The sequence below is a fragment of the Mya arenaria genome, chromosome 5 (genome assembly GCF_026914265.1).
Source record: "Mya arenaria isolate MELC-2E11 chromosome 5, ASM2691426v1".
Classification (NCBI taxonomy): Eukaryota; Metazoa; Mollusca; class Bivalvia; order Myida; family Myidae; genus Mya; species Mya arenaria.
This window is the reverse complement of record NC_069126.1, coordinates 71,848,645-71,874,637: the sequence shown is the minus strand read 5'-3', so window position 1 is coordinate 71,874,637 and position 25,993 is coordinate 71,848,645. Positions and strand designations below refer to the sequence as shown.

Sequence of the window (25,993 nt, the reverse complement as noted above, 5' to 3'; positions counted from 1 at the left end):
ACGCTTAACAATGTGCATAAGCATAAAAATAAATAACTTCTAAACAAGAATGATTTCTTGCTTATCTGATTAGACTCGGAGTTCCGCCGCGGGATCATAAAATCGGACGATTCTCAACGCTATCGTTCATATTAAACTCGGCGGTAAGCCAGCCACTCGGAGGAACTCGGGGGAATTTTAGCGAGGGCAACAGTTTTACCCTCGGAGGAAACCCGCGATCACCGACTTTATCCCTCGGAGTGAGCGAGGAAAGTGGGTCTAACTCGTTGAGTGTACTGTATATGCAAAATTTAAACCCGAGAATTTAAAAATCTGATAATTAATTTTCAATGCAAAACATTAAATTGACTATACACCAGGTTGGCACCCAAATTTTTTTTTCTGTAACGAATCTCAGGACAATTATTTAATAAAATGTTTTACTCTTTGATATCATAATTTAAAAAAAAATACCAAAATGTAAAAAATGTAAAAAAAATACCAAAATGTAAGTAAAAAAAATAGAGTCGGAGACCGGGTTCGAACCAGTGTCGCCAAAATTGCAGTCCAGTGTTGTATCCACTGTGCTACGAACCACTGTGCTACGAAGGCTCACACTATGATTGGAATATTTAAGGTATATACCTAACTTGGTAATATCACGTGATAACATCGACCAGCCAATCACGCATAAGAATGAATTCTACTATATAGGTATATATACATACCTAGTAATCTTTTTTAATGGAAAAATACGAAAAAACTGCGAAAAAATAAATTAATTGTAAACTATGTGGTACTTCCGTTAGTTAATTGTAAACTACGTGGTACTTCCGTTAGTTAATTGTAAACTATGTGGTACTTCCGTTAGTTAGTTTCAATGCATTGTACACATTGATACCATTAGTTTATGTCAGTTTTCGACAATTTTCTCTTATTTTGTTTTTTCGCTATTTCATCATTCGGTGTATAGCCCCTTTAAGTAGTTGCTTAGTTATTTACTTAAATTTGCTAACATGCAAAACCTTACAAAGAATAATAAAGGGGCAAAATTATTATAATAAGCAAGATATAATTATCTAATTGATTATTAAAGAAGGTTGGATGGTTGGGAGCCCTTTTATAAAGTTTCAATGTTATAAATGATGTATGTGTTGAGCTATTGATTTAGAAGTATTACATGCCGTTATAAACCTTAAAACCAGACTTTTTAAGTCAAATAATTATATAAGGGATTTTTTTTCCAGCCGAAATTGCTTAGAGAGATAAATGGAAGCAATATGAGTTTACATTTCACTACAAACAGATGTTACTCACATCCATTCATGAATTTAGATATATTGGCAGTAGAAAATCAGTTTCATGAAATTCTACCGGCTAGTTACTGAGAAAACACAGGTGACGGACGGAAGGAAGGACGGACGGAAGGACGGACGGACAACGCCATTTCAATATCCCCCTCCCTATTTCATAGGCGGGGGATAAAAAGTTACTTGCTTTTTTCCCAAACTATTAAATTGCAGTCGAACCCCATTCTTACCTTCAGCTTAGAGAAAATGGTCCTTTATATCTAATTCAAGCCAATGAGAAATTCGAGCCAAGCGAGTTCAAGCCAACGGGGTTCGACTGTAGGTTAATTTAGCATTCTATATATGCCATATATTAAAGTAACGAACAAAAGTCAATACAAGTGAGTTCTAGTTAAATGTTTAATGAACAAGTGTCAAACATTTCTTTTCCATGATTCCAATATTCTTTAAATCAACAGATCAAAAGACTTTATTCTGACATTTAATAGATTATTTATATCTGCAGATGACACATTCAGGAAAAAACCCAGTGGATTTTCCATTGCTGTACTTGACTGCTTATTACTCATTAGCATCCGTCCTCTTGTATTTTGTTTTGAAATATGGGACTCGCAAATTTTAGCAAGTTGATCTTTTATGAGGTCGCTATCGGCAAAACTGACTCGCATTTAGTGAGAATGCAAGCTTTGATTCGAGCCCTGAGTAGTTGCACCATATGATCATGTTTCATGTAATGCATGTTTTTTTTTTCAATATTTTGGAAATATGACCTATACCCATGAGATTTAGAATTTGAGCGTCAATTTTGGTAAAATTTGGAATTTCTTCATAAAAATTACGAAGGATATAATACTACAATGAATATCATTTATATTTCCAACATAATATGGACTGACTCCATTTACACCTTACATAGCTAAATTCCTTTGTAATAAGTCTTTGAAATAATCAATTGTTTGAACAACATTTAGTTTCTGGCACAGAGATTGGTCCACTTTATCATGCATAAAAATTCTCATCAAAATTGCCAAATTTCATGCTTTTTGAAAATCTCATTCTGATTAGTTTTGTCTGTTGTTGTTTTTTCAGACAGTTTTTGCGACATTTTCAGCAGACCTGAAATCTATCAGAGGTAGTTTAAATTTACTGCTTTTAAAACCCCTCCTACCGCTCTACCGCTCTACACACAACAAAAACTACCGCTTTTGAAAAGTAATCTAAACAGTTTTTGGCCTCAAAATTCTATCAACCATGCTTAAATACCCCATTATCTTTAAGGAAATGGTGCAGTAAACAACCTATCAAAAAATTTGACACCTCGGCCAAGATCATTGCTCAGTTATGGCAGTAAAGACCTGCATCCTTCTATTCAGCATTCTTTGTTTATTGGCATCCTACTAATTAATATTCTTTGTAAATAGTAAATACATATGTTTTGATGCTTTGATCAAAACATAACCAGAAAGAAATAACATTCCCAAATTTTTATTATTATAATATATATAATTATTTTCAATCAATGTATAAAACTTTACGACACTTCGGCACAAAAATTAGAATTCACAATTTTGCAGTCTTCTGCTCTACCACTTTGCACATATCCTGTTGGGCAGTTTGATTGAATTATCAGCAACTCTTCTAAATATAAACTGGAGTTTTCACTAGCCAGACATAATACTTAGGGATGCAAACAAATGGCAAACTTGATATTTGGTAAAAAATATATCGAATATTTGATTAACAAAATGATTTTTTAGAAGTTATAGTAATCTAGAGCTATCACTGGATGTGATTTTAAAGCCCCTGAATGCTGACCTTATAGCAAATGGCATTGAAATATTATAAAAATCCATCCTGAAATTGGAAATGCTGTGGATAGAGTTGTGGTTCTTGGACTCTTAAACTTCCTCTCATTGCGCTTTACAACTGCATAAAATCAAATTAAATGCCATCTAGTAGTTTTGAAGTAATGCTTTGGACATTTTTTTAACAAAGGGCAATATCTCAATAAAAAGCTAGATTAAGATACAGTTCCTTAACAAGACACTTACTCCCATTGTGCTTTACCATTGCATGAAATTCTATAAGATTCAATGCCATAGTGAACAAGTGTGCAAAGTTTCAAAGCCAGATGTCAATGGAGTTTGAAAATATTTGAGGTGGTACGCAAACCTTAACGTAAATTCTAAGTAGAAATAACGTAAATTCTAAGTAGAAAAAGGGGAATAAATCTGTCAAAATGCTTGATAGAGTTACCTCCTCCTGTGTACAGGTTGGGGGCATGATGGTGAACAAGTGTGCAAAGTTTCAAAGCCTGATATCAATGGACTTTGAAAATATTTGAGGTGGTACACAAACTCTTACAAAAACTTTAACAGAAGTGTTTACGCAGGTGACGCTCGGGTGACTAGGATAGCTCTCCTTATTCTTCGAATAGTCGAGCTAAAAAGGGTCATGGACTAGTCATGACCAAGTGGCATACCAAGTATGATGTTCCTGTGTGCAAGCGTTCTTTGGTTATTTTGCCGAAACCATTTTTTTACATTATGGCCACTGCGACCTATACCCAACCTTGACCTTATATCTATTGATCCCAAAACCAATAGGGGTCTTCAAATAGTCATGACCAAATCGCATATCAAGTATGAAGTTTCTAGATGTAAGCATTCCTACTGATCCCAAAATCAATAGGGGTCATCTACCAGTCATGACGAAACTGCATACTAAGTTTAGGGTCATCAACTTGTCGTGACCAAATGGCATACCCAGTATGAAGTTCCTAGATGTAAGCATAAATCTTTAGTTATTCTGTGTTTTCACCTCGAGGTCACGCAACCTTGACTTTTGACCTACTGATCCCAAAATCATTACGGGTCATCTACCAACTGTGGCATACCAGTATAAAGTTTCTGGGTGCAAGCGTTCTTATTATTGGAATCTGTTTTTTTTCAGTGGGACTATTACCTTTGACCTACTGTCCCAAAACTAAAAGGGGTCATCTGCTGGTCATGACCCACGTGCATACCAAGGAAGAAGTTCCTGGACCTACATGTAAAGGATCCTCAGTTATTGAGTGGAAACTATTTTTTCACCTAAAGGTCTGAAAAGGGTATATTTATTTCATCAAAGCAATATCATTCAGCTGATTTATGATGAACCATCACAGTAAACGGTCAAGTTCAATTTAGGTTTTCTGTTGTTGTTTTTTTTTAAATAAAAAAGGGACAAATGGACAATTATTCAAGTCAGAGTTATGAGCAATGCTATCATTGCCAAGGTTAGTTGTGGCTATACAATACCATCAAAGCAATCACTTATATATCTCATGTGTTCTGGCCAAATATCTTTTCCCATATTTGTATGAATTTGTACATTTGAATCTACTGGCAGCCTTCTTGAATATCTTGATTTCACCAAGCGTGGCAAAAAGACATCGATCGGATTCTTGTATCAGAGGGTGTAGCCCACCAAAATATGAACATTTTCTATACACTGCCATGAAGGGTTTTTGACTTCTGCAGCCTGACCAGTGCGATCTTTACTTTTCAATGTTCTGCTTTTAAATGCATTTAATTGCATAGTGTCAATCATAATGCTATAAAATAATGCCATAATCAAATAGTTTTAATTTCAACAGAAAGATATAGCTATTTACCTTTGGGACCTTCCACCCATTGAATGTTAGTTGAATTCCATACGATTTCCCTTGGGTGGTTTGAGTCTCCAGTGTGTTTGATTCGAACTCGCAAATTGCCTTCCACTCGGTTCTTTGTTGCCTGAGTATACTGATATTGAACAGTGACTTTTGCCCAAGCCTCCCCATTGCAAGTATCGGTACAACCAGTTGATGAACTGGTTGGTGTTACGTTTTCACAGGTTTCATACTCGACACCTTCCTGAAATCAAGAAAAAGAGCCATGAGTTGGAAGAAGATCTGTAACAAGAGCTGTCACAGTATGTGATGAATGCCCCCGAAGGTGACATTGACCTATGAACAAGGTCAGTACATGAAAAGTTAAAGATCAAAAACTGACCTTTGATGTATGCATGTGGATCTTACATACGACACACAATCTTTATATGCCAAACACATGTGCCAAGTTTGTTGTAAATCTGTCATATACTTGAAAAAATTACAGCCTGGTTATGACATCTATGTGCATATATATGCAGCATTTTATAATAATATAAAGCAAGGAATGCCTATGAACAAGTGGAATAATTCTAAAAACACTCATTACCTGTCATTGATGTTTTGAAACACCACATGAGACCCATGCATGGTCACTGTAATATGTCAGTGTTGTTGTTTCTCAATTTCGACATTGCCTTAATGTCAAATACATATGGCAAGTTATTTTAAATTGCCTCTGAACACAAAAAATACCACCTATACTTGACAACCTACACTCTTATGTCCTTATATTCAGCATTCCATTGTGAATAAACACCAAGTGTGGCAAGTTATTTTAAAATCTGTCCATACAAAAAAAAGTTACAGCCCTGACACGACAACCTATACTCTATGTCCTTATATGCACCATTCCATTGTAAATAAACACTTAGTGTGACCTTGAACTAAGAGGTAGGGACAAGGGTCTTGGTATGTCGAACATATATGGCAAGTCATTTTAAAATCTGTCCATACAAGAGAAAGTTACAGCCTGGACACGAGTTATTTAGCCGGACAGATGGACGGACTGATGGACGGTGCGATTTTAATATGCCCACCTTCGGGGGCATAAAAAATAAGAGCTGTCTCTGTAAGTAACAAAAGCCCCTTCAGTGGTACTCAAGTGCGAATTAGTACTGATAGTGCAAGTGTAACAAGGTGTCGCAGTTCAGGTTCATTGCCCAATTAAAGGTACAATGAAAATTCATTTAGTGGTCGATCTAGGAAAATAAAAAATTAGACTTAAGGATGACATTTGCTACTGTTCCACATGCATAAAATATATGGGGTTCTGTGTGCCAAATTGGGCCAAACTATGAAAACGTCTCTCACAATTATTCTGTAGAAGAGGATCCAGATTCCAATAGGGAATTCATGTAATGTTGCAAATTCAGGGGACATATATTGCTGCAAGTTCAAGTGACTTTGTGGTGAATAAAAAAAAAAAGATTATTATGTCCGTGATTACGTTGCTGCCATACATGATAAACTAGAAGCGCCGCAATGCGACGAAACCAGGTTTTTGTTATGGGCAATCAGAAATTATAGCCAATTCATTTGTTGTATGACTTTATCTTTACTTTTATCAAAAAGAGACGTAACTATCAATCCTAACTAAAGTTATTGGGCAGAAACCATTTTTCTATTTTTAGTAACAGTGACCTTGACCTTAGCTCCACCCCCCTCAAAAGCAATCCTAAGCTAGCTCTGTACATTAGCTACCTACACACCAAGTTTTATCAATATCTATCAATGCTAACTAAAGTTATTGGGCGGACACCATTTTTCTATTTTTAGTAACAGTGACCTTGACCGTAGCCCCACCCCCCTCAAAAGCAATCCCAAGCTAGCTCATTACATAAGCTACACACACACCAAGTTAATCAATATCTATCAATGCTATCAAAAGTTATTTGGCAAAAAACATTTTTCTATTTCAAGTAACGGTGACATTGACCGTAGCCCCTCCCCACTCAAAAGCAATCCTAAGCTAGCTCTTCACATGCTACCTACACACCAAGTTTCATCAATATCTGTCAATCCTAACTAAAGTTATTGAGCGGAAACCATTTTTATATTTTTAGTAATAGTGACATTGACCTTAGCCCCTCCCCACTCAAAAGCAATTCCAAGCTAGCTCTTCACATAAGCTACCTACACACTAAGTTTCATCAATATCTATCAATGCTAACTTATGTTATTGGGCAGAAACCATTTTTCTATTTTTAGTAACAGGCGACCTTGACCTTAGCCCCACCGCCCTCACAAGCAATCCCAAGCTAGCTCTGTACATAAGCTTCCCACACACCGAGTTTAATCAATATCGGTCAATGCTAACTTAAGTTATTGGGCAGAAACCATTTTTCAATTTTAAGTAACAGTGACCTTGAACATTTTTCTATTTTAAGTAATAGTGACCTTGACCTTAGCCCCTCCCCACTCAAAAGCAATGCCAAGCTAGCTCTTCACATAAGCAACTTACACACCAAGTTTCATCAATATGGGTCATTGCTAACTAAAGTTATTGGGCAGAAACCATTTTTCTATTTTAAGTAACAGTGACCTTGACCTTAGCCCCTCCCCACTCAAAAGCAATGCCAAGCTAGCTCTTCACATAAGCAACTTACACACCAAGTTTCATCAATATGGGTCATTGCTAACTAAAGTTATTGGGCAGAAACCATTTTTCTATTTTTAGTAACAGGCGACCTTGACCTTAGCCCAACCCCCCTCAAAAGCAATCCCAAGCTAGCTCTTCACATAAGCTACCTACACACCAAGTTTCATCAATATCTGTCAATGCTAACTAAAGTTATTGGGCAGAAACCATTTTTCTATTTTAAGTAACAGTGACCTTGACCATTTTTCTATTTTAAGTAAAAGTGACCTTGACCTTAGCCCCTCCCCACTCAAAAGCAATCCCAAGCTAGCTCTTCCCGTAAGCTACCTACACACCAAGTTTCATCAATATCTATCAATGCTAACTAAAGTTATTGAACAGAAACCAATGCTTGACGCCCGCCCGCCCGCCCAACGACAACCTCATTGTAATAACCTGGTTTTCGTTGAAAACCTGGTTAAAAATTTAAGTATGTATAGGAGAAGTTATAGGAGTAGATTGTGAAGACATGGAAATAAAAATAAACTTTCTTTTCCAATGGCCACAAAAACCAGACAGCCTATGGGTAAAGAAAACAGCCGTATTGTGTAAACTTTTGGGTCTTGAAAAAACTGGTAGAACACAAACAAGAGCTGTAGTAAGACAGCGCGCTCGACTACGCTGCTTTGACTTAGAAGTGAATACAATAACGTTGTAATATGTGCCTGTCAAAAGCAATAAAACAATCAAATTAAATAGTGAACAAGAATCGTGATGTGAAAAAACAGGTTTTTAATGATGGCAGAAGAGATTCAGGTTCAACTGCTTTCTTCTATTCTTTGTAACAGTGACCTTGATCCTAAGGGCCCCAAACAAAATCCCATGAAAATCCTCCATAAACTCTTCCTACATATCAAGTTTGGTCACAGTATGTCAACCATAACTGAAACAGTAATCTATTTTTAGTAACAGTGACCTTGACCCTAGGGGGCCAAAAGGCAGTCCATGAAAGCTCTGCATAAACTTTTCCTATATACCAAGTTTGGTCACACTATGTCAACCCTTACTTGAGTTATTCAGTACTAACCATATTTCTTTTTTAGCAACAGCGACCTTGACCTAGATCATAGCTCTCGGGGACCAAAACACAATCTCAGGAAAGGTCTCTATAAACACTTCCTATATACCAAGTTTGGTCACAATATGTATACCCTTACTCAAGTTATTCAATACCAACCCTTTTCTATTAATAGTAACCTTGACCTTGACTGTAGGGGCCGCAAACGCATTACCATAAAAGGTCTCCATAAACTCTTCGTATATACCAAGTTTATGTCAAACCTAGCTGAAATTATTAGATACCTAACGTGACTTTGATGCTGCCCTCCCAGCAGCCTGCCCGAACAATGACGCAAGTCATTCAAATAACTTGTTTTCCCTTTATGAAAATGTGGTTAAGAATACAAAAATGTGCCTTTCAAAAGAAATTAAAAAAAAAAAAAAAAATATATATTCAAGGGCCATTATTTGTATTTAGGGTTAAAATGGAGTTATGTTCCTTGTTGTTAGATGGTCGTCAATAATTTTACATTTTATTAAGTGCATTGAATGAAAGGTATAGAAGTTTTTTTTATTAAAATCCCAACTTGCCCTTAACTTTAACTTGCTCTAAAACTTCAACCTAAGTCAATCAGGGGCCATAACTTGTATTAAGGATAATATGGAGTTATCTGACCTCATCATGTGATGGCCCTGAACAACTGTGTAAAGTATTAAGCCAATTTAATGAATGGTATTGGACTTATAAGTGAAAATCCCTACTTGCCCTAAAACTTTTACTTGCCCTAAAACTTCAACCTAAGTCAACCAGAGGCCATAACTTGTATTAAGGATAATAATTATGGAGTTATGTAACTTCATTGTGTGATGGTCCTGAACAATTTTGTGAAGTATCAAGTCAATTGAATGAAGGGTATAGAAGTTAATCAATACCCCAACCTGCCCTAAAACTTTAACCTAAGTTCCATAGTCAATCAGGGGCCATAATTTGTATAAAAGATAATATGGAGTTACCTAACCTCATCATGTGATGGCTCTGAACAACTGTGTGAAGTATTAAGTCAATTGAATGAATAGTATTGGACTTATAAGTGAAAATCCCTACTTGCCCTAAAACTTTTACTTGCCCTAAAACTTTAACCAAAGTCAATCAGAGGCCATAACTTGTATTAAGGATAATATGGAGTTATGTTACTTCATTGTGTGATGGTCCTGAACAACTGTATGAAGTATTAAGTCAATTGAACGAAGGGTATACAAGTGATTAATAAATATCCCAACCTGCGCTAAAACTTTAACCTAAGTTCTATAGTCAATCAGGCGCCATAATTTGTATAAAGGATAATATGGAGTTATCTAACCTCATCATGTGATGGCCCTGAACAACTGTGTGAAGTATTAAGCCAATTTAATGAAGGGTATTGGACTTATAAGTGAAAATCCAAACTTGCCCTAAAACTTTAACGCCGAAGGCGCCGCCGTAGCTTGAGCAAATAGTATAGCCCTCCTTATTCTTCGAATAGTTGAGCTAAAAATGTATAATGTAAGCAGGGGATAAGGACAAAATTATGAAACTGAATACTGAGCACACTACTTAAGGTTGAACAGTGAAAATAATAAAATTTAATACTAAATTGAAAAGAGCTGTTAACAAAGGTATGACAGCCTCTAATTTTTGTTTAGGGTTTAAACATTCACATTGACATTAATGTACTCAGCCTTCGTTTTTACCTTTGTAAATCACATTTGTTTTGAATCGCCTTATTTCAGCCAATTTCAAAAGGATTTCAATACTTTTAATATAGTCTAAGTTTGATGTTCTGTGTTAACCTTTGTTACAATAAACTTTCGTTACTGTAGTACACAATTTAAAATTTTCCACACATACTATGACAAAATGTTATGAGATAGTTTGTGCTTATCTATTTATCTAAGATTTGGATAACTTTAAGTCATACATAATGCGTTTTTGACATTCTAAAATATTTTCAAATATTGCATTTAATTATATTCTCAAATAAGTACAGGGCCACTCATTTTATACTATTTGGTTTACAAAATCGGCGACTGTCATTTTGGAAAAACGGAAAAAAATATTATTTCTATTTTATTGAGTATGAATAAGATTTTTGATACAACGTTTTTCATTGGTCGGTGAATGGTAATTTACACCAATGATAAGGCTTCTAGCATATAGAATGCTCTGTGACAAGGCGACTTCTGGTTAATTTCCTATTTATCGTAACTAGTAAAAAAGTCTGCATTACAGGCACAATAGATTGATTGGCAAGTAAAACTTGTTAGGCACATCTTTTTTTACATTCTTCTATATATTTTTACGGTTTTTTGTTAATGTCAACAAAGATTTCCAGGTTCATACTCATCTTCAGTACACCTTAACAAGTGGGTGGGGTAAAATACCTAATACTGTAAAGCGTAGTTTCTTTGTAGTTTTCAAAAACTTAATTTTAATTTTGATTGTTATGAATTATGTATAATACAGAATATGGAAATTGAAGTATAATGTGATTTAGAATGGCATGGGAATACTGACTGTTGTACTGTATAAAAACTATTCTGCAAGTCTGCAGAATATGAGTCATACATGCCATATTTTCTGGAGACCATTCAGGGGGATTTGTTCAAAAGTCTGAAAATTCAGGGGGATTTTGGTAGTATTCAGGGGGATTTTTTAGCAGATCTAATTTGGCAAAATTTTGAAGTATTTTAAGACGCAAGTATGAAAAAACAACAAATTGCCATAATTTTGAAAGGCTCCCGAGGGGATTATGTCCACAATTTAAGGGGATTTTGGTCACATACCAGGGGATTTTCATCATCGCCATGTAGCATTACGGGCATGACACACATGCCAATTCACCTTGTTTACCCCTTTTTCCAGCACTTCATCTATATTTTTATAAGACACAACCATATTGCATAATAAAATCACTCACTTGCAAAATAGAATACTTCACAGAAAAATATGTTTCAGAGACAATTTAATGTGCTTACCTTCCTCTAAAATTGGATACAAAATCTGCAGCCTATGATCATAAATGATGACTTTCAGACTAATAGAGAGAATGGAATGAATTATCAATATTTTTCATTTCAATTCCCAAATAGTCAGAATTGTTTGCTTCTGATAAAAAGCAAATGCATAATTTATTAAGTTCATAAACATATCTTCTTCTGGCATTCATAAAAACAAAACAAAAAAAACATCACCATAATAAATAAATAAAAGTCATTTCATCCGAATTGTCAACTTTCAGTTTCTCTTCTGGAAGTTCTGTTATTTTCCGATATTTGCGATGACGGTCAATGTCATGTATGTAAACATATTAGTGAGGCATAACAAAGAACAGCATTGTCTATTAGTTATTTTAATCCTTTTCTTTACTGTATAATTTACAGTCACCTTTAAATTATTGATTCTTTTGATGACAATGACACAAGTTATGAAGAACGCTTTAATTTGTTACATCCTCTCTGATTGGATAAAAATTATAGTTTTAACCAATGAAAATCGACCTTTTATCTGACCAGTCTAATTGACATTTCTTACGCAAATTCTGTCAGTTTCAATCAAAACAATGCATGAAATGTGCCCTGCTGACACCCAATAGGTGTTGTTAAAACACACCATCAGTTGATAATCCAATTAAGCTTCAGGACAGGAAGGGCATTATAACTGTAAACAGGCATATATAATTAAACCCTGTGATAAATTTGCGTAATTTTAAACACTTTTTAATTCCGGGGGATTTTCATCCCCCTCCGGGAGACCGGGGGATGGGTCGAAATTCCGGGGGATTTTATCCCCCTCCGGGGGATATGGCATGTATGATGAGTTGTCAGAACATTATTTTAATAATTGCTTGAACAGTTTTTGTTGAAGATTTTATTTTTTTTCTTCTTAGTTTCCTTACAAACAGTTCTTATATTAAAGATACATTCTGCATTAGGCCATTGCTGTAGAGGCTTAAATCCTCATAATTTCCACCAAAGATTAACATATGTTTTCATATACTTTTGCATGTGCTATTACAATCTGAAATACATTTTTTTTAAACTGACTCGCTGCCCTCTGGATGTTTAGTATTATGTTGACATGTATGTAGTCAATATAAACATCCGCTTCAAAGTTGTTGACAATTTTTGTTTTAGCTCACCCTTCATTGCAGGGGACAAAATGAATGTCCAAATGTTAAAACAAGACGGCCCTGAAGGCCCTGTATCGCTCACCTGATCCAATTCAAGTGTGAAATAAGTGTTTTCAAGGCGAGGGCAATTGTGACAGGGGTTTAGATCCTTCTTAGTGACCAAATTTATTTTTAATATCACAGATGATTTTTTAAATATCACGGATGACCCAGTTGCAAACCTTTCCTTGCTGTAATAAGTACATTCTGACCAGGTTTCATATAGATAAAGTAGAAAATATGGCCACAACAGTGTTTTAACAATGTTTTCTATGATTTGACTTCGTGAACTAGTTTTGGAACTAGGTTACCCAGTTTCAAACTGGACATAGACTTCATTAACACAAACATTCTGACATAGTTTCATGGCGATCAAGGAGAGAATGTTACCTCTACAGTGTTTACAAAGTTTTTCTATGATTTGACCTAGTGGCCTGGTGTTTGACGTGTGATTACCCAGTTTCAAACTCTACCTAAAGATAACCAAGAATAACATTCTGATCAAGTACCATGAAAATATGGTCATAAATGTGGCCTCTAGAGAGTTAACATGCTTTTCCTATTATTTGACCTGGTGACCTAGTTTTTGACCGCACATGACCCAGATTTGAAATAGGCCTAGAGCTAATCAATATCAAAAGTTTCATAAACATACAGTCATAATTGTGACCTCTAGAGTGCTAAGAAGCTTTTCCTATGATTTGACCTAATGACCTAGTTTTTGACCACACATGACCCAGATTCAAACTTGACCTAGAGATTATTAATATAAACATTCTGACCAACTTTCATGAAGATACAGTTATAAACGTGACCTCTAGAGTGTTAAGAAGCTTTACCTTCAATTTGACCTGGTGACCTAGTTTTTGATCGCACATGACCAAGATTCGTACTTGGCCTAGAGCTAATAAATATATACATTCTGACTTAGTTTCATGAACATACAGTCATAAATGTGACCACTAGAGACCTAACAAGCTTTTCCTATGATTTTACCTGGTGACCTAGTTTTTGACCACACATCATCCAGATTTAAACTCGACTTAAAGATTATCAATAATTATAAACATACTGACCAACTTTCATGAAGATACCAACATAAATGTGACCTCTAGAGTGTTAACAAGCTTTTCCTTCAATTTGACCTGGTGACCTAGTTTTTGACCGCACATGACCCAGATTCAAACTTGGCCTAGAGATTATTAATATTAACATTCTGACCAAGTTTCCTGAAGATACAGTCATAAATGTGACCTCTATAGTGTTAACAAGCTTTTCTTTTAATTTGAACTGTTGACCTAGTTTTTAACCCCAGATGACCCAATATTAAACTCGTCCAAAATTTTATTTAGGGTAACATTCTGACCAAGTTTCAGTATGTTTCAGTATGATTGTGCCCAAATTGTGACCTCTAGAGTGTTAACAGTCAAATTGTTGACAACGGACTACAACGGACGACGGACAACTACGATGGACAAAAGGGCGATCACAATAGCTCACCTTGAGCACTTTGTGGTCAGGTGAGCTTAAAAGTTGTCAAAACTTGCTTTTTTCTGGCAAACACTAAAAAAGTATTTGTTAAATTTCAGAGATGACCATTCTGGATGTTCAAATCCTCTGAGTTGATGCTCAACAGAAGAAGGCAGTTGATAATAGTGATCTGGTTACACCTTCTACTACATTAGAGGTTACAAGATATTTTGAAAATTTGTTGAAGCTGTCAGTGTCTTCCATTGCTTTGAAAAGCACAAGAGACAGATTCCATTCAAGAACGGACATAAAATGAATTAATTAAGTGTTATCAATGTGAATGAAAACTTTCCTTGTCTGCAAGTACTAAAGAAATACTCACAAGCCATACCTGTACTAAAGAAATACACACAAGCCATACCTGTCAAGTCTCACAGTTTCACCGTGAGTCTCAAGGTTTTGGCTGACAATTTAATTTCTCATGCATTTCAATAACAACAAAATTCACGAAAATAGATACTATAGTTCTATGAATAAATTGGTGTAAAACATTGGTTTGTATATAAGTTGTGTCTGACCTTATGTTTGCCACCAGAAGCAGTGTTACAATATACTAACACATAACAATCATTACCCGGTGTCTATGTAAACATTAATTTGTCTGCTAATACTAGTACACAGATGAAGAACAAAGAATGTCACGTGACCACAAATGCAAACGCAATTATTATTTTGGTTCGAATGATTGTCAATCCAGGTAAGTTTCTTATCCATATTTTTGTTATACGCGAGAGTTCGTTAAAGTGACAAAACACAAAAAAAGAATGCATTGTTTTGTCTTTCTATCAGTGTGTTGGTCACCATTCATGTTTGCATAGTTTCAAAGAACACTTTGATGCAAAAAGTGTCCAGGAATGCAAACTCACATAGCTAGTTTTATAATGTCATAGCTAGTTTTATAATGTCATAGCTTGTTTTATAATGTCATAGCTTTAGACAAACTTTTAAATAAAATCTATCAATTTGAATCATTAACTTATAGGCTTTAATTCAAACTGATTTCACTTTGTTTTTTTTGTTTTTTCGACCTGACCCAGTGAACATTTCTGCCTAAAAGTTTTGTAAACCAAAAAAACAAGAAGTGGCCTAACTGACATTGTTAGAATACATATACAGTAGAAACTCACTAAACCGGATCTCCACAAAACCTGAATCCTCGGAATACCGGACTTTTTTCAGAGTCCTGGTTTTCCCCTTCTATTTTCAATGTAAAAAATTCCAGATACCGGACAAAAAATCGAGAAAATTTGTTAGTTGTCAACGTAATTTTACCTCATAAAACCGAACGTATATTTGTTCAAACATGTCAAAATCATTTTGTGTATTAGGAATTCGTGAGTTGCATGTCACTTTGTTTTGAGAGCCGGTGCGTCGTTAAATATTGCACCTGTGATGTTGTGTTAACTCGATAATCGATAATGATGATTGCACTGTGGATTGACTGCCGTGCGATAATCAAACTTTCTGAAAAGAAAATTGATTGAAACATTAATGTGTTTGTTATAGAAAATAAAGAATAGAAACGGTTATTAAGTGATCAATTTGGAGGGTTGTTTTATCTAAATACTTCTATGATTGAATCAAATTAGGGCGGTGCGTTAATTAAACTATCAAACATACTTAACAAACATTGAACATTATGTGTCACAGTAGAAACGTAAAGATACAATGATATAAACGATATAAATGATATAAACTGTATCTGTGATGTAACAAGCACATGCACATTAATATATTAATGAATATATATTATATGCATTATTTCAAGTTACTGTAACCATTGTTGATGTAAAATAAATGTTATCTTTATGTGTTTTCATTTTATTCCAGTTTTCAACCTCCCTTTAAAGTTTAACTCAGTTAATATTTTGAGTTAACTTACTCCGTACATCAAATCCTCACTAAACCGGAAATTTTGCCCAGTCCGGACCTTGTCCGGTTTAGTGAGTTTCTACTGTATGATCAAGCTGAACATGTTACATACATGATACAACCTATAAAGTGATTTATATACATCAACATTTGATTAAAGGTACTTAGGTGTTGCCACTATATTTTGAATTGTTTCAGATTTATGTTGTTTATGGTGTTCTTTCGAATGAACCTTTCTTACAGTTTCACTTCTGTTTTATAAATACATAGGATAGACTTACCAAGCCGATCAACAGATTGGTTGTTATTTGTAGATTACCTTCCAATATCTGGTGAATTCTGTTAAACTTAAAAGCAATTGAATCACAGCCTATCCTTATCTATATGTAGTATGAGGTAACATGTTTTTTTAACTATTAAAAGCTATTTTGGAGGACGAATAAATTATTTTACAAACAGAAATATCTACTTGTAAATTCTCAAGTTTAGCTGTATAAAGTGAAAAACATTGTTGCTCAACCCTACTATATCTCATCACTTTCAGTATATTGATCAATAATGCATTGTCCTGTTATAACTGAAGCTAGCATTTTCATAACCTAGGATTTTACATCATGTTTCTGTGGTCGAATTGAACACAAGCCTGCAAGCCCTGCAGTGGTAAAATGTCTTTCAGGCTTGCTCAAATTCGAAATTTTATATAGCAGGGCTTGTTCAAAACTTTGTTGCAAAGCAATAGTAAAATAATTAGGGCTTGTTAATCCAAAAGTCTAATTTCGGTGACTGATGTTTCATTACTCTATTTATCAGTATTCAAACATGGATGTTTGTGAAACAGTGAAACCTAAACATTCAACAAGACGCGAATGCAGCAATGCCGCATTAAAGCCAGATTTTTTACAGGGATGATAACAGAGCCAAGTTGCCAATCCTGAAAACGTCTGCGTCTGGTTCAGGGGGCCGCTTAAGGCCCCCGATGGGTCCAGGGCAAAGCCCTGGTGGGGGGCCAAGGGGGGCAAAGCCCCCCGAAACTTTCAGTATTTCAGGGTTCCTCATACCCTTTTTTGCCTTAGAATAGTGTTCAAGGAGTACACCTTTCGGTTTGGTAGATATAATTATGTTCAACAGGAGACATCCGCAATCAGAACAATTATCAAGAATCTTAGCAGTGAAGTTAAACACCTTTGTCTTTAAACAAAGTTAAATTTACTTTTTTACCTGAAGTCACAGGCATAAGACATGTACCGGACATTTTGGTTCAGTTGTCCACTTCCCATAAAACTCAACTGGCTATGATCAAATGCCTGTGTATGAACAGTCTACACTGTGGGATGTTTGATTTATAATAATGAACAACATATCAATTATCACGCTTGCAAATGTTTATTGTAAAAGTGGTATTTATTCAATTTTTATATATCATAAAGAGTATTTATTCCATTATCTGCACATTTGATGAGAATATAATATTATTAATTATTATATATATTATTCCAAGTAATATCGAAACGGGACTGTACATGCTTTGGCAGTGAGCCGTTGTGGTCATGTGTGCCGCCAATGTCTATGAGGTGAGGGACAAGTTGACGTATTCTGGTCTCAAAGCCAAAATAATTTCCCCTCATGGTGTTACATGAGTCCAGTAGCACACAAATTAGATTGTCCAGATTGTCCCACGTCATTTCAAGTCTCTCAAACAGGCTTTCAAATTCCTTGAAAATTGATTCAGAATCAGCCCTTGTGATTTTTAAGGAGGCCAAATGTCTTAACACTATTTCTTTCTCTATAGCAGAAAAATAGCTGCAACAGTTTTCTCATTGTTTGTGTTTGTTGACCCGTCTAAGTTCAAACAAAACTGAGTTTCACTTAACTCCTCCACAAGTTCATCATTGAAATGGCTTGCCTCTCCCTAAGTCATCTTATATGATGCTGTACACCTTTGAAGTTTTAATTCGCTGAGAGCTTTTGTATCTTTGGCAAGTGTCTTAAGTAAGACTCACTACATGTGGTAACAGGGAGTATGGAAGGTCATGTTCAGCCATAATTCAAAGTATCATGGCCTCTGCATTGAATTGTCAGTCATTGACAGGAACAACTGGATGCACTGGTCGAGTTGTCTGTTCATCCCTGACTTTTGGAACCATCAACATACCTGGAAATTCAAATTACAACTATAGAAATTAAATCTCACTCAAACTGGGTCCTCAAGAAGTTTTGTTGAACTGTCTCAAATAGAAAATAAACTTAATATATAACTGCTCCTACTTAATATATATTACTACTACAAAATATGTATTCATTTTTTTTAAATTTTCATTTAAACCTTCCATTATTATAGTCAACAGCCACTTCTTATTGAGAACAATGCTTCGAACATTATGGGAACAATAAAGAAACAATTTAACAGCGTAAACTTCAATTGGCCAAATAAAATTTGTAAAATGAAAATCGATTATTATGACACAATCCGAATCGCGATGTCCGAAATATTGCGCAAAAGCCATTCTCAGTTTGATCACATTCTATTAACGTAAAAGAAACGTTTCAGGAATTTCTCTTAAAAATAAATAGCAAATATACCTTTAAATCGACGAATGGATGTTTTTAGAAGTTGGTGGTGGTCGTTTTTTTCCAATACTCATTTATTCGTCTTCGTCGTCTGTCATATCTGGATACTGTCTTCTAGTCCCATCAGTAATTTCCGTAATCACCCGATGCTAGCTTAACCAAGCATATAGCTCGACTGGCAAGACGTAAATAGGTTCGATAATAGTTCGGCTTTACACTTCCGGAAAACTCACCTTTCGTACCCATATTGTTCGATCTGAGCTCGAATCGCTCCCAGTAAACCTCCCCCCCCCCCCCCCCCCCCCCCAGAAAAAACTCAATGGATTTACATTAATCTCAAAATCGTTCCGTCACAGGCCTTAAATCCGGAATTCCGGATTAATCCGGAATTTTACCATCCCTGATTTTATTTGACGATGCAATTTTGCAAACCTAGGATTTGAGCTAGTGACCTAGTATTTTTAACCAAAAAGACCCATATTTATACTTATCGGAGATATCGTTCATACAAATAACCTGATCAACAGAAACTATTGCGTTTGTGTGAGGAAAAATGAACATTTTATAAATACATCAGCTTTTCCAATAAGATCTGTCCCAGAGACCTAGTTTTTGACCTTAGATGACACACTTTATTACCTAAGATTTCATGTACAGCAATATTTTTTAAGTTAATTAAAATTTAAATTTTTGAAAAATATGGGTACAGTAGATATGAAATTCATGATTGAGATGTGTGTTTATAAAACAGCAATATGAATTTAGTTTTTGACTAATATTGATAGGTTTGGTAAGCATAGATTTTTTTATGACATCGTGAAGATTTGACCTAATGACCTAGTTTTTGGTCTGAGGTGACCCATATTCACAAATGTTTAAGACAAATATTGACCAAGTTTTATAAAGATTTGACAAAGATTAATGAATTTTTATGACCGTGGAATTCTTTCTCCTAAGATTTGACCTTGTGACCTAGATTTTGACCGGGGATGACCCTTATTAACCCTTTACTTCATGGATACGCAATTTTACTTATCTATCCATAGCTTCATAGATACGCAGATCAATGTTTTATCGATAGCTTCATAGATACGTAATCCTACGTATTAGTAATGTAGGGGCATTTATTTTCATACCTGATGCTTGTTTATTCGCTATTAATTTATATGCATGAAGTATAAACATCGATAAATACAATTCACTAAAAAATTACTATTTAAAGAATTTCGGAAAATTGTGAAATAAGGTCATTGGTATCAAAGATGCGTAAAACGTTGACTGCGCAGGTTTGTGGGCATTCCTGTCTCGTTTTCCTCGTAGAAATTTACACAATACTGCAAGTTATAATTAACTTATCAGAATCGTGTCAAAATGTCGGTCATGTTGGATAAACAAAAAAACGTCTGGCTTATATAAACAAAGGCCATAAATCATTATGTGGGACATAATTATGTGTCACTTCTGTTTCGCTAATCCGGTCATAAAAATGCGCATCTGCTTCTACAAGTAAGTACAAATATGTTATAAAAAAATGACTGTCCCTATTGTTAAGAATGACTATCACGATTGTAAAACTTTGACATGACCCAATTTAACATTGATCAGCTGTTGAAACACATGTTTTCGAATAAATAAGAATGCAATTTAGAACTAATTTCTGCCCTTGTTCACTTCAGTTTAAAACAACATTTCTGAATAATGTCATTTATATTTCAGTGATTATCTGACGAATCTGAACATTCTGGCTTCGATTAAAGTGATGTTGAGTACGACGTCAAGATGAATTCGGACCTCGGCGTCACGTGCACAACGATACGCCAAATGAGGATTTTTATAATCAAACCCAATAATGACAATTCCTGGGCTTTCAATAAACGATATTAATTTTGTAAATTACAACATGTAGGCCTCATTTAGTAGTTTGATAATTACTTTATTTGTTCGTTGTAGTTTGTTTATTTACCAAATGCAATACGTACTGTGACTCAGTGGTTCAAATTTTATTTTTATTTCTTCTGTTTCATATTCTATACACCGTGTTTCTTTGTTTTTAATTCTTTCATCTCTGTTTCAATTCAGGTTGCAATAAATGAATTATAAGAATATGTTGTTTATACTATTTTGTGTCAAGTTTGATAAATTCAAGTGTAATAAAATTTAATTTTCATCAAATTTGAAATGTTTTTCTGTTTGTTTATGAATATCATGTGGAAATAATTTATATCAGGGTTCATACAGCAAGTCAGGCTTAAAATTCAAGGAGTTTTCAAGGACTAATAATTGATTTTCAAGGACTATCTTTACTCGTTATCACTTACATCAACGACAAATGTTTAAAAGTTTTGGAACAAAATATAAAATTTCCACTTTTATTTCAATGTTTTAGAACATAAAATTTCACCCAAATTGTCTATAATTGCTTCAACTTTTCATTCATTTCTACAGAAAGGCTATCTCTAATTGTCTTTTTTTCTTTTGCTCTTCTCCTATTACAATTTGCTTCCATTAACAACTTAAGTTGCCTGCATTTTTTGGCTTTTTCAAACAGACAATCAGCATTTTTTTCCAAATGATCTATGTCATTTGCAATTGTCACTTTTTTCTTCTTTATTTTTTCAATTTCCTCCAATATATTTTTCCTCTTGCCTAACTGAATTTCAGTGTTCTTTTTTTCTCGTTCACTCTCTAAATAGGCCTCATACTTTGACCTAGATGCTGCACAACTTACAAGAAGTTTGTTTGTTATTGGGACATTCAGCACACCCCCTGCATGTTGCACATAATCACAAACTATTCTTTGAGCAACAAGTCCATGTTGAGATAAATTCTCCACTTCAATTTCCTTGTTTGAGGAAAAACCCCGTTCAACATTGGCAGAGTTTGCACATTGCCTTGTGCTTGTTGTCCTGATCTACCAACCAAGGGTATGAAATAAACCATTTCTTATTGAAGACGCATGCCATCTTGGAAACCAAAACGGAAACGGTTTTGTATAATATTTTATATTGTGAAAATAGCAACGCAGGCAAAACCCCGTACACTATCCGTACCGATACACTGACATAAATTCTCTTTCTGCGAGACCCAAACTAAATCGAACTATTTATGTAAAGTTTCTACTTTCTGTCTTTCTTACTACGAACATAAAATACGCAGACAAACTGATTTTTAAACTTGAAAGGAAATTTAAGGACCATTTCTTACTTTTTAAGCACTTTTTAAGCACTTTTCAAGCAGTTTTCAAGGCAACAATAACAAGAGGCACATCAGTGCCTGTGCTCCACTGGCCAAAAGGTTCAAGCAAAGACCACCTAACGAACATTTTCGTCAAGTTTCATAGAAATACAATCATCAATTTTTGAGGAGAAGTTATTTAATTTTTTTTTTACTTTAATAGCTCTGGCTGCCATGTTGTGCAGTGGACCGAAATGATTTGGGCAATTTGAGTAAAGGAGCACCAAACAAACATTTCTGTCAAGTTTTATCGAAAAAAGGTCATCGGTTTCGACGACAAGTCGTATAAAGTTTTTTTTATTTTTTAGCTCTGGCAGCCATGGTGTGCAGTGGACTGGAACCATTTAACAAATTTTGGTTAATGACCATCCAAGGAACATTTCTGTCAAGTTTCATCAAAATCTGATCATCGGTTTCTTAGGAGAAGTGGTGTAAAGGTTTTTCCTATTTTTAGCTCTGGCTGCCATGTTGTGCAGCGGAACGGAACCATTTGGGCCATTTTGTCAAAGATTTTGTTGAGATGACCCTTGTTATTAAGTCTCATAAAGATTATGTCAAAATTGTGACGCAGGCAATTTGTGGACTGACGATTGACTAACATGTAATCTTGTCTTGTCTTGCTAAGTTTTTCCTTTAAACTATAAATATCGACCCAAAATAATGCTTAAAAGTTAAACAATTAATAAACATTTAATCTGAATAGATTATGAAGCAAATATCTAACCTGAACAAGAACTGACAAGATAGAATCGACTTGGTGTTTCACTTACACTTTTCGGCCATTTAAGTTACTAAAAATAGCTGTTTCATTAACTTTCAGAATGTCACTTAAACAAAAATTAATGTTCAGTCTATATATACTTTCCTATGTATAAATGTAAGGTTTTTAAATTGATCTTTTTGTGAGAACTTTATGCTTATATGTTTACTCATAAATTATTATTGTTTAAAAATTATTTAAAGATGCTATACGTGAAAAATTAAGACATTATTTTTTTTTCTATTAAAGGGAGGTAATTCAGTAGTAAAATGTAATCAAAGCTATTAAAGCATGGCATTTCTTTTCTAACCATGTTGATATTATTACAGTCTATTCAAGCAAGATGCCTTTTGTTTTTACATATTACCCATAGGTTCTGAAAAACAAGGAGCACTATTCCCAACAGAAGGATGTCACTCCCTATCACTGCATGAGCATCATAATAAAGAAATGTTTACTCAAACTGCAAGCTGCTCAATTGAAATAGGTATTTACCTCAAGCATACAGTTTTATAATGTGGCAAAATAGTCGGACTACTAGATTGTCATTCGGACTAGTAAAATATGCCATTATGCTAGTCCAACTGGCTAGTAGGTTAAAATGTTTTTCGTGAAGACTGCGGACGAGAAGTCCTTAAAGGTTTTTCTATTTTTAACTCTCGCAGCCATGTTGTGCAGCGGACCGGAACCATTTGGGCAATTTTGGTTAAAGGGCATCCCGATGAACATTTATGTAAAGTTTCATCAAAATCTGATCATCGGTTTCTGAGAAGATGTAGTTTAACGTTTTTTTTTCTATTCTTAGCTCTGGTGCCCATGTTGTGCAGCAGACCAGAACTGTTTGGGCTATTTTGGTTAAGGACTACCCAAGTAACATTTCTGTCAAGTTTCATTGCAATACGATCATCGGTTTCTGAGGAGAAGTCGTTTAAAGGTTTTTCTATTTTTACCTCTGGGGGCCATCTTGTGCAGTGGACCGAAAACATTGAAGCAAATTTGATAAAGGACCATCCAAGGAACATTTCTGTTAAGTTTCATCAAAATCTGATCATCGGTTTCTGAGAAGATGTTCTTTAAAGGTTTTTCTATTTTTTTGCCCTGGCAGCCATGTTGTGCAGCGGACCGGAACCATTTGAGCAATTTTGGTTAAGGACCACCCAAGGAACAATTCTGTCAAGTTTCATCAAAATCTGCCTATCCGTTTCAGAGGAGATGTCGTTTAAAGATTTTGCTATTTTTAGCTGTGGCGGCCATATTGTGCAATGGACCAGAACCATTTGAGCAATTTTAATAAAGGACCACCCAAGGAACATTACTGTCAAGTTTCATCAAAATCTGCCGAACCGTTTCAGAGGAGATGTCGTTTAAAGATTTTGCTATTTTTAGCTCTGGTGGCCATATTGTGCAATGGACCGGAACCATTTGAGCAATTTTGGTAAAGGACCACCAAAGGAACATTCCTGTGAAGTTTTGTCAAAATCCGCTTATCAGTTTCAGAGGAGATGTCGTTTAAAGTAAAAGTTTACGCACGCACGCACGCACGCACTCACGACGGACAATCTGTGAAGACATAAGCTCCATGGCCTTCGGCCAGTGGAGCTAAAAATCAAGTAGTTTCAAGGAGTTTTTTTCAAATTTAAGGACTTTTCATCGCTGCCCAAAATTCAGGCACTTTTCAAGTCTGTGCGAACCCTGTAGATCACAAAATAAAATTTATATGACTGGATTGGAAATTTAATTCTCTAAAAGCTTTACATTGATGACTTATTGATTAAACCAAATGAAATACTAAGAAAATAAGTTTGTAATACATGAGGGTCAAAATTCCAGTAATAACCAATAATCTCCTATGAAGAAGGGGTACTGATATGAACTGATAAGCCATACACTGGCAGCCTTGGCTTGGTTTTACATGAAGTAAAGGGTTAAATAACTTTCAAGATATTATGCACACAATTATTCTGTCCAAGTTTAATAAAGATTTGACAAAAATCATTGAATTTATGACGTGGAAAGATTTTCCTAAGATTTGACCTAGTGACCTAGAATTTGACTCGGGATGACCGATAAAAAAATAAGCAAGATATTATGCAGACGAATATTCTGACCAAGTTTCATCAAGATATGAACAAAATGTTGAAATTATGACTTGAAAATATTTTTTCCTAAGATTTGACCTAGTGACCTAGATTTTGACGCGTATTGACCCATATAAAAAGATATGCAAGATATAATGCAGACAAGCATTCGGACTATGTTTCATCAAAATTTGATAATATTGTTGAATTTATTACCGTGAAATATTCATGCCAACAAATAGTCTGACCAAGTTTGATAACCGTTGGATAAAAACTCTTGATTTTATTACATAAAATGAAAACTTTAACGCAGAATTGTTAACAAACGCCCGCCCAGTTTTTGCCATTCTATAACCCTTAATTTTTCTATGAAAAATCCGGCTAAAAATTGTGGACTTCATTCTTGAGATATTGTTCTTTGGAAGTCACTCACAATGCTTCAATCATGTTTGAAAAGGTTGAATTTCGAACGTTTAATTGTCAAAGTACCATTTGACAATTTTTTTTAACAAGAGCTGTCGTAAGAAAGAGCACTCGACTACATCACTTTGACTTAGAAGTGAATACAATAATGATTAATGTGTCTGTCAAAGGCAAACAAAAATCAAATTAACTAGAACTCCGCGAGTCGGATGTGTCGCCTGACGAATTATTTACTGTCGACATTATAGCTGTTAGATTGGCATTTTATTCATTTATAGACAATGATGTTGCCATTTAACTTTCAAGTGTAGGTGGCATTTGAACCCTCAATCAGATATACCTACGGAATAAGTTTCAGGTTGAAACCTCCTATAGTTTACGAGATATGCCACGGACAAAACCTAAGCAAGAAAATTAACAAAGGGCAATAACTCTAAAAATATGGCAGCAAGAGCAACGGTTCTTGTGCACTGCACTTGCCCTCAATGAGATCTATCTAGCTATGAAGTTTCAAGTTGATACCTCTTATATTCTTCAAGATATGCCCCGGACAAAACTTTAAGCATGAAAATTAACAAAGGGCAATAACTTTAAAAGTAAGAAAGCAAGAGTTACTGTTATTGTGCACTGCACTTGCCCTCAATGAGATCTATCTAGCTATGAAGTTTCAAGTTGATACCTCTTATATTCTTCAAGATAT

The 25,993-nt window shown here is 34.9% G+C and overlaps 1 protein-coding gene across 1 annotated transcript in view; it reads right to left on the bottom strand.

The window, feature by feature from the left end:
- LOC128234283 (uncharacterized) overlaps positions 1–25,993 on the bottom strand; it is a 124,700-nt gene that overhangs the window by 45,229 nt on the left and 53,478 nt on the right. Inside the window, exon 5 of the mRNA XM_052948443.1 lies at positions 4,945–5,185. Within this exon, the coding sequence (XP_052804403.1) occupies positions 4,945–5,185 (241 nt within the window). The remainder of the gene's footprint in view (positions 1–4,944; positions 5,186–25,993) is intronic.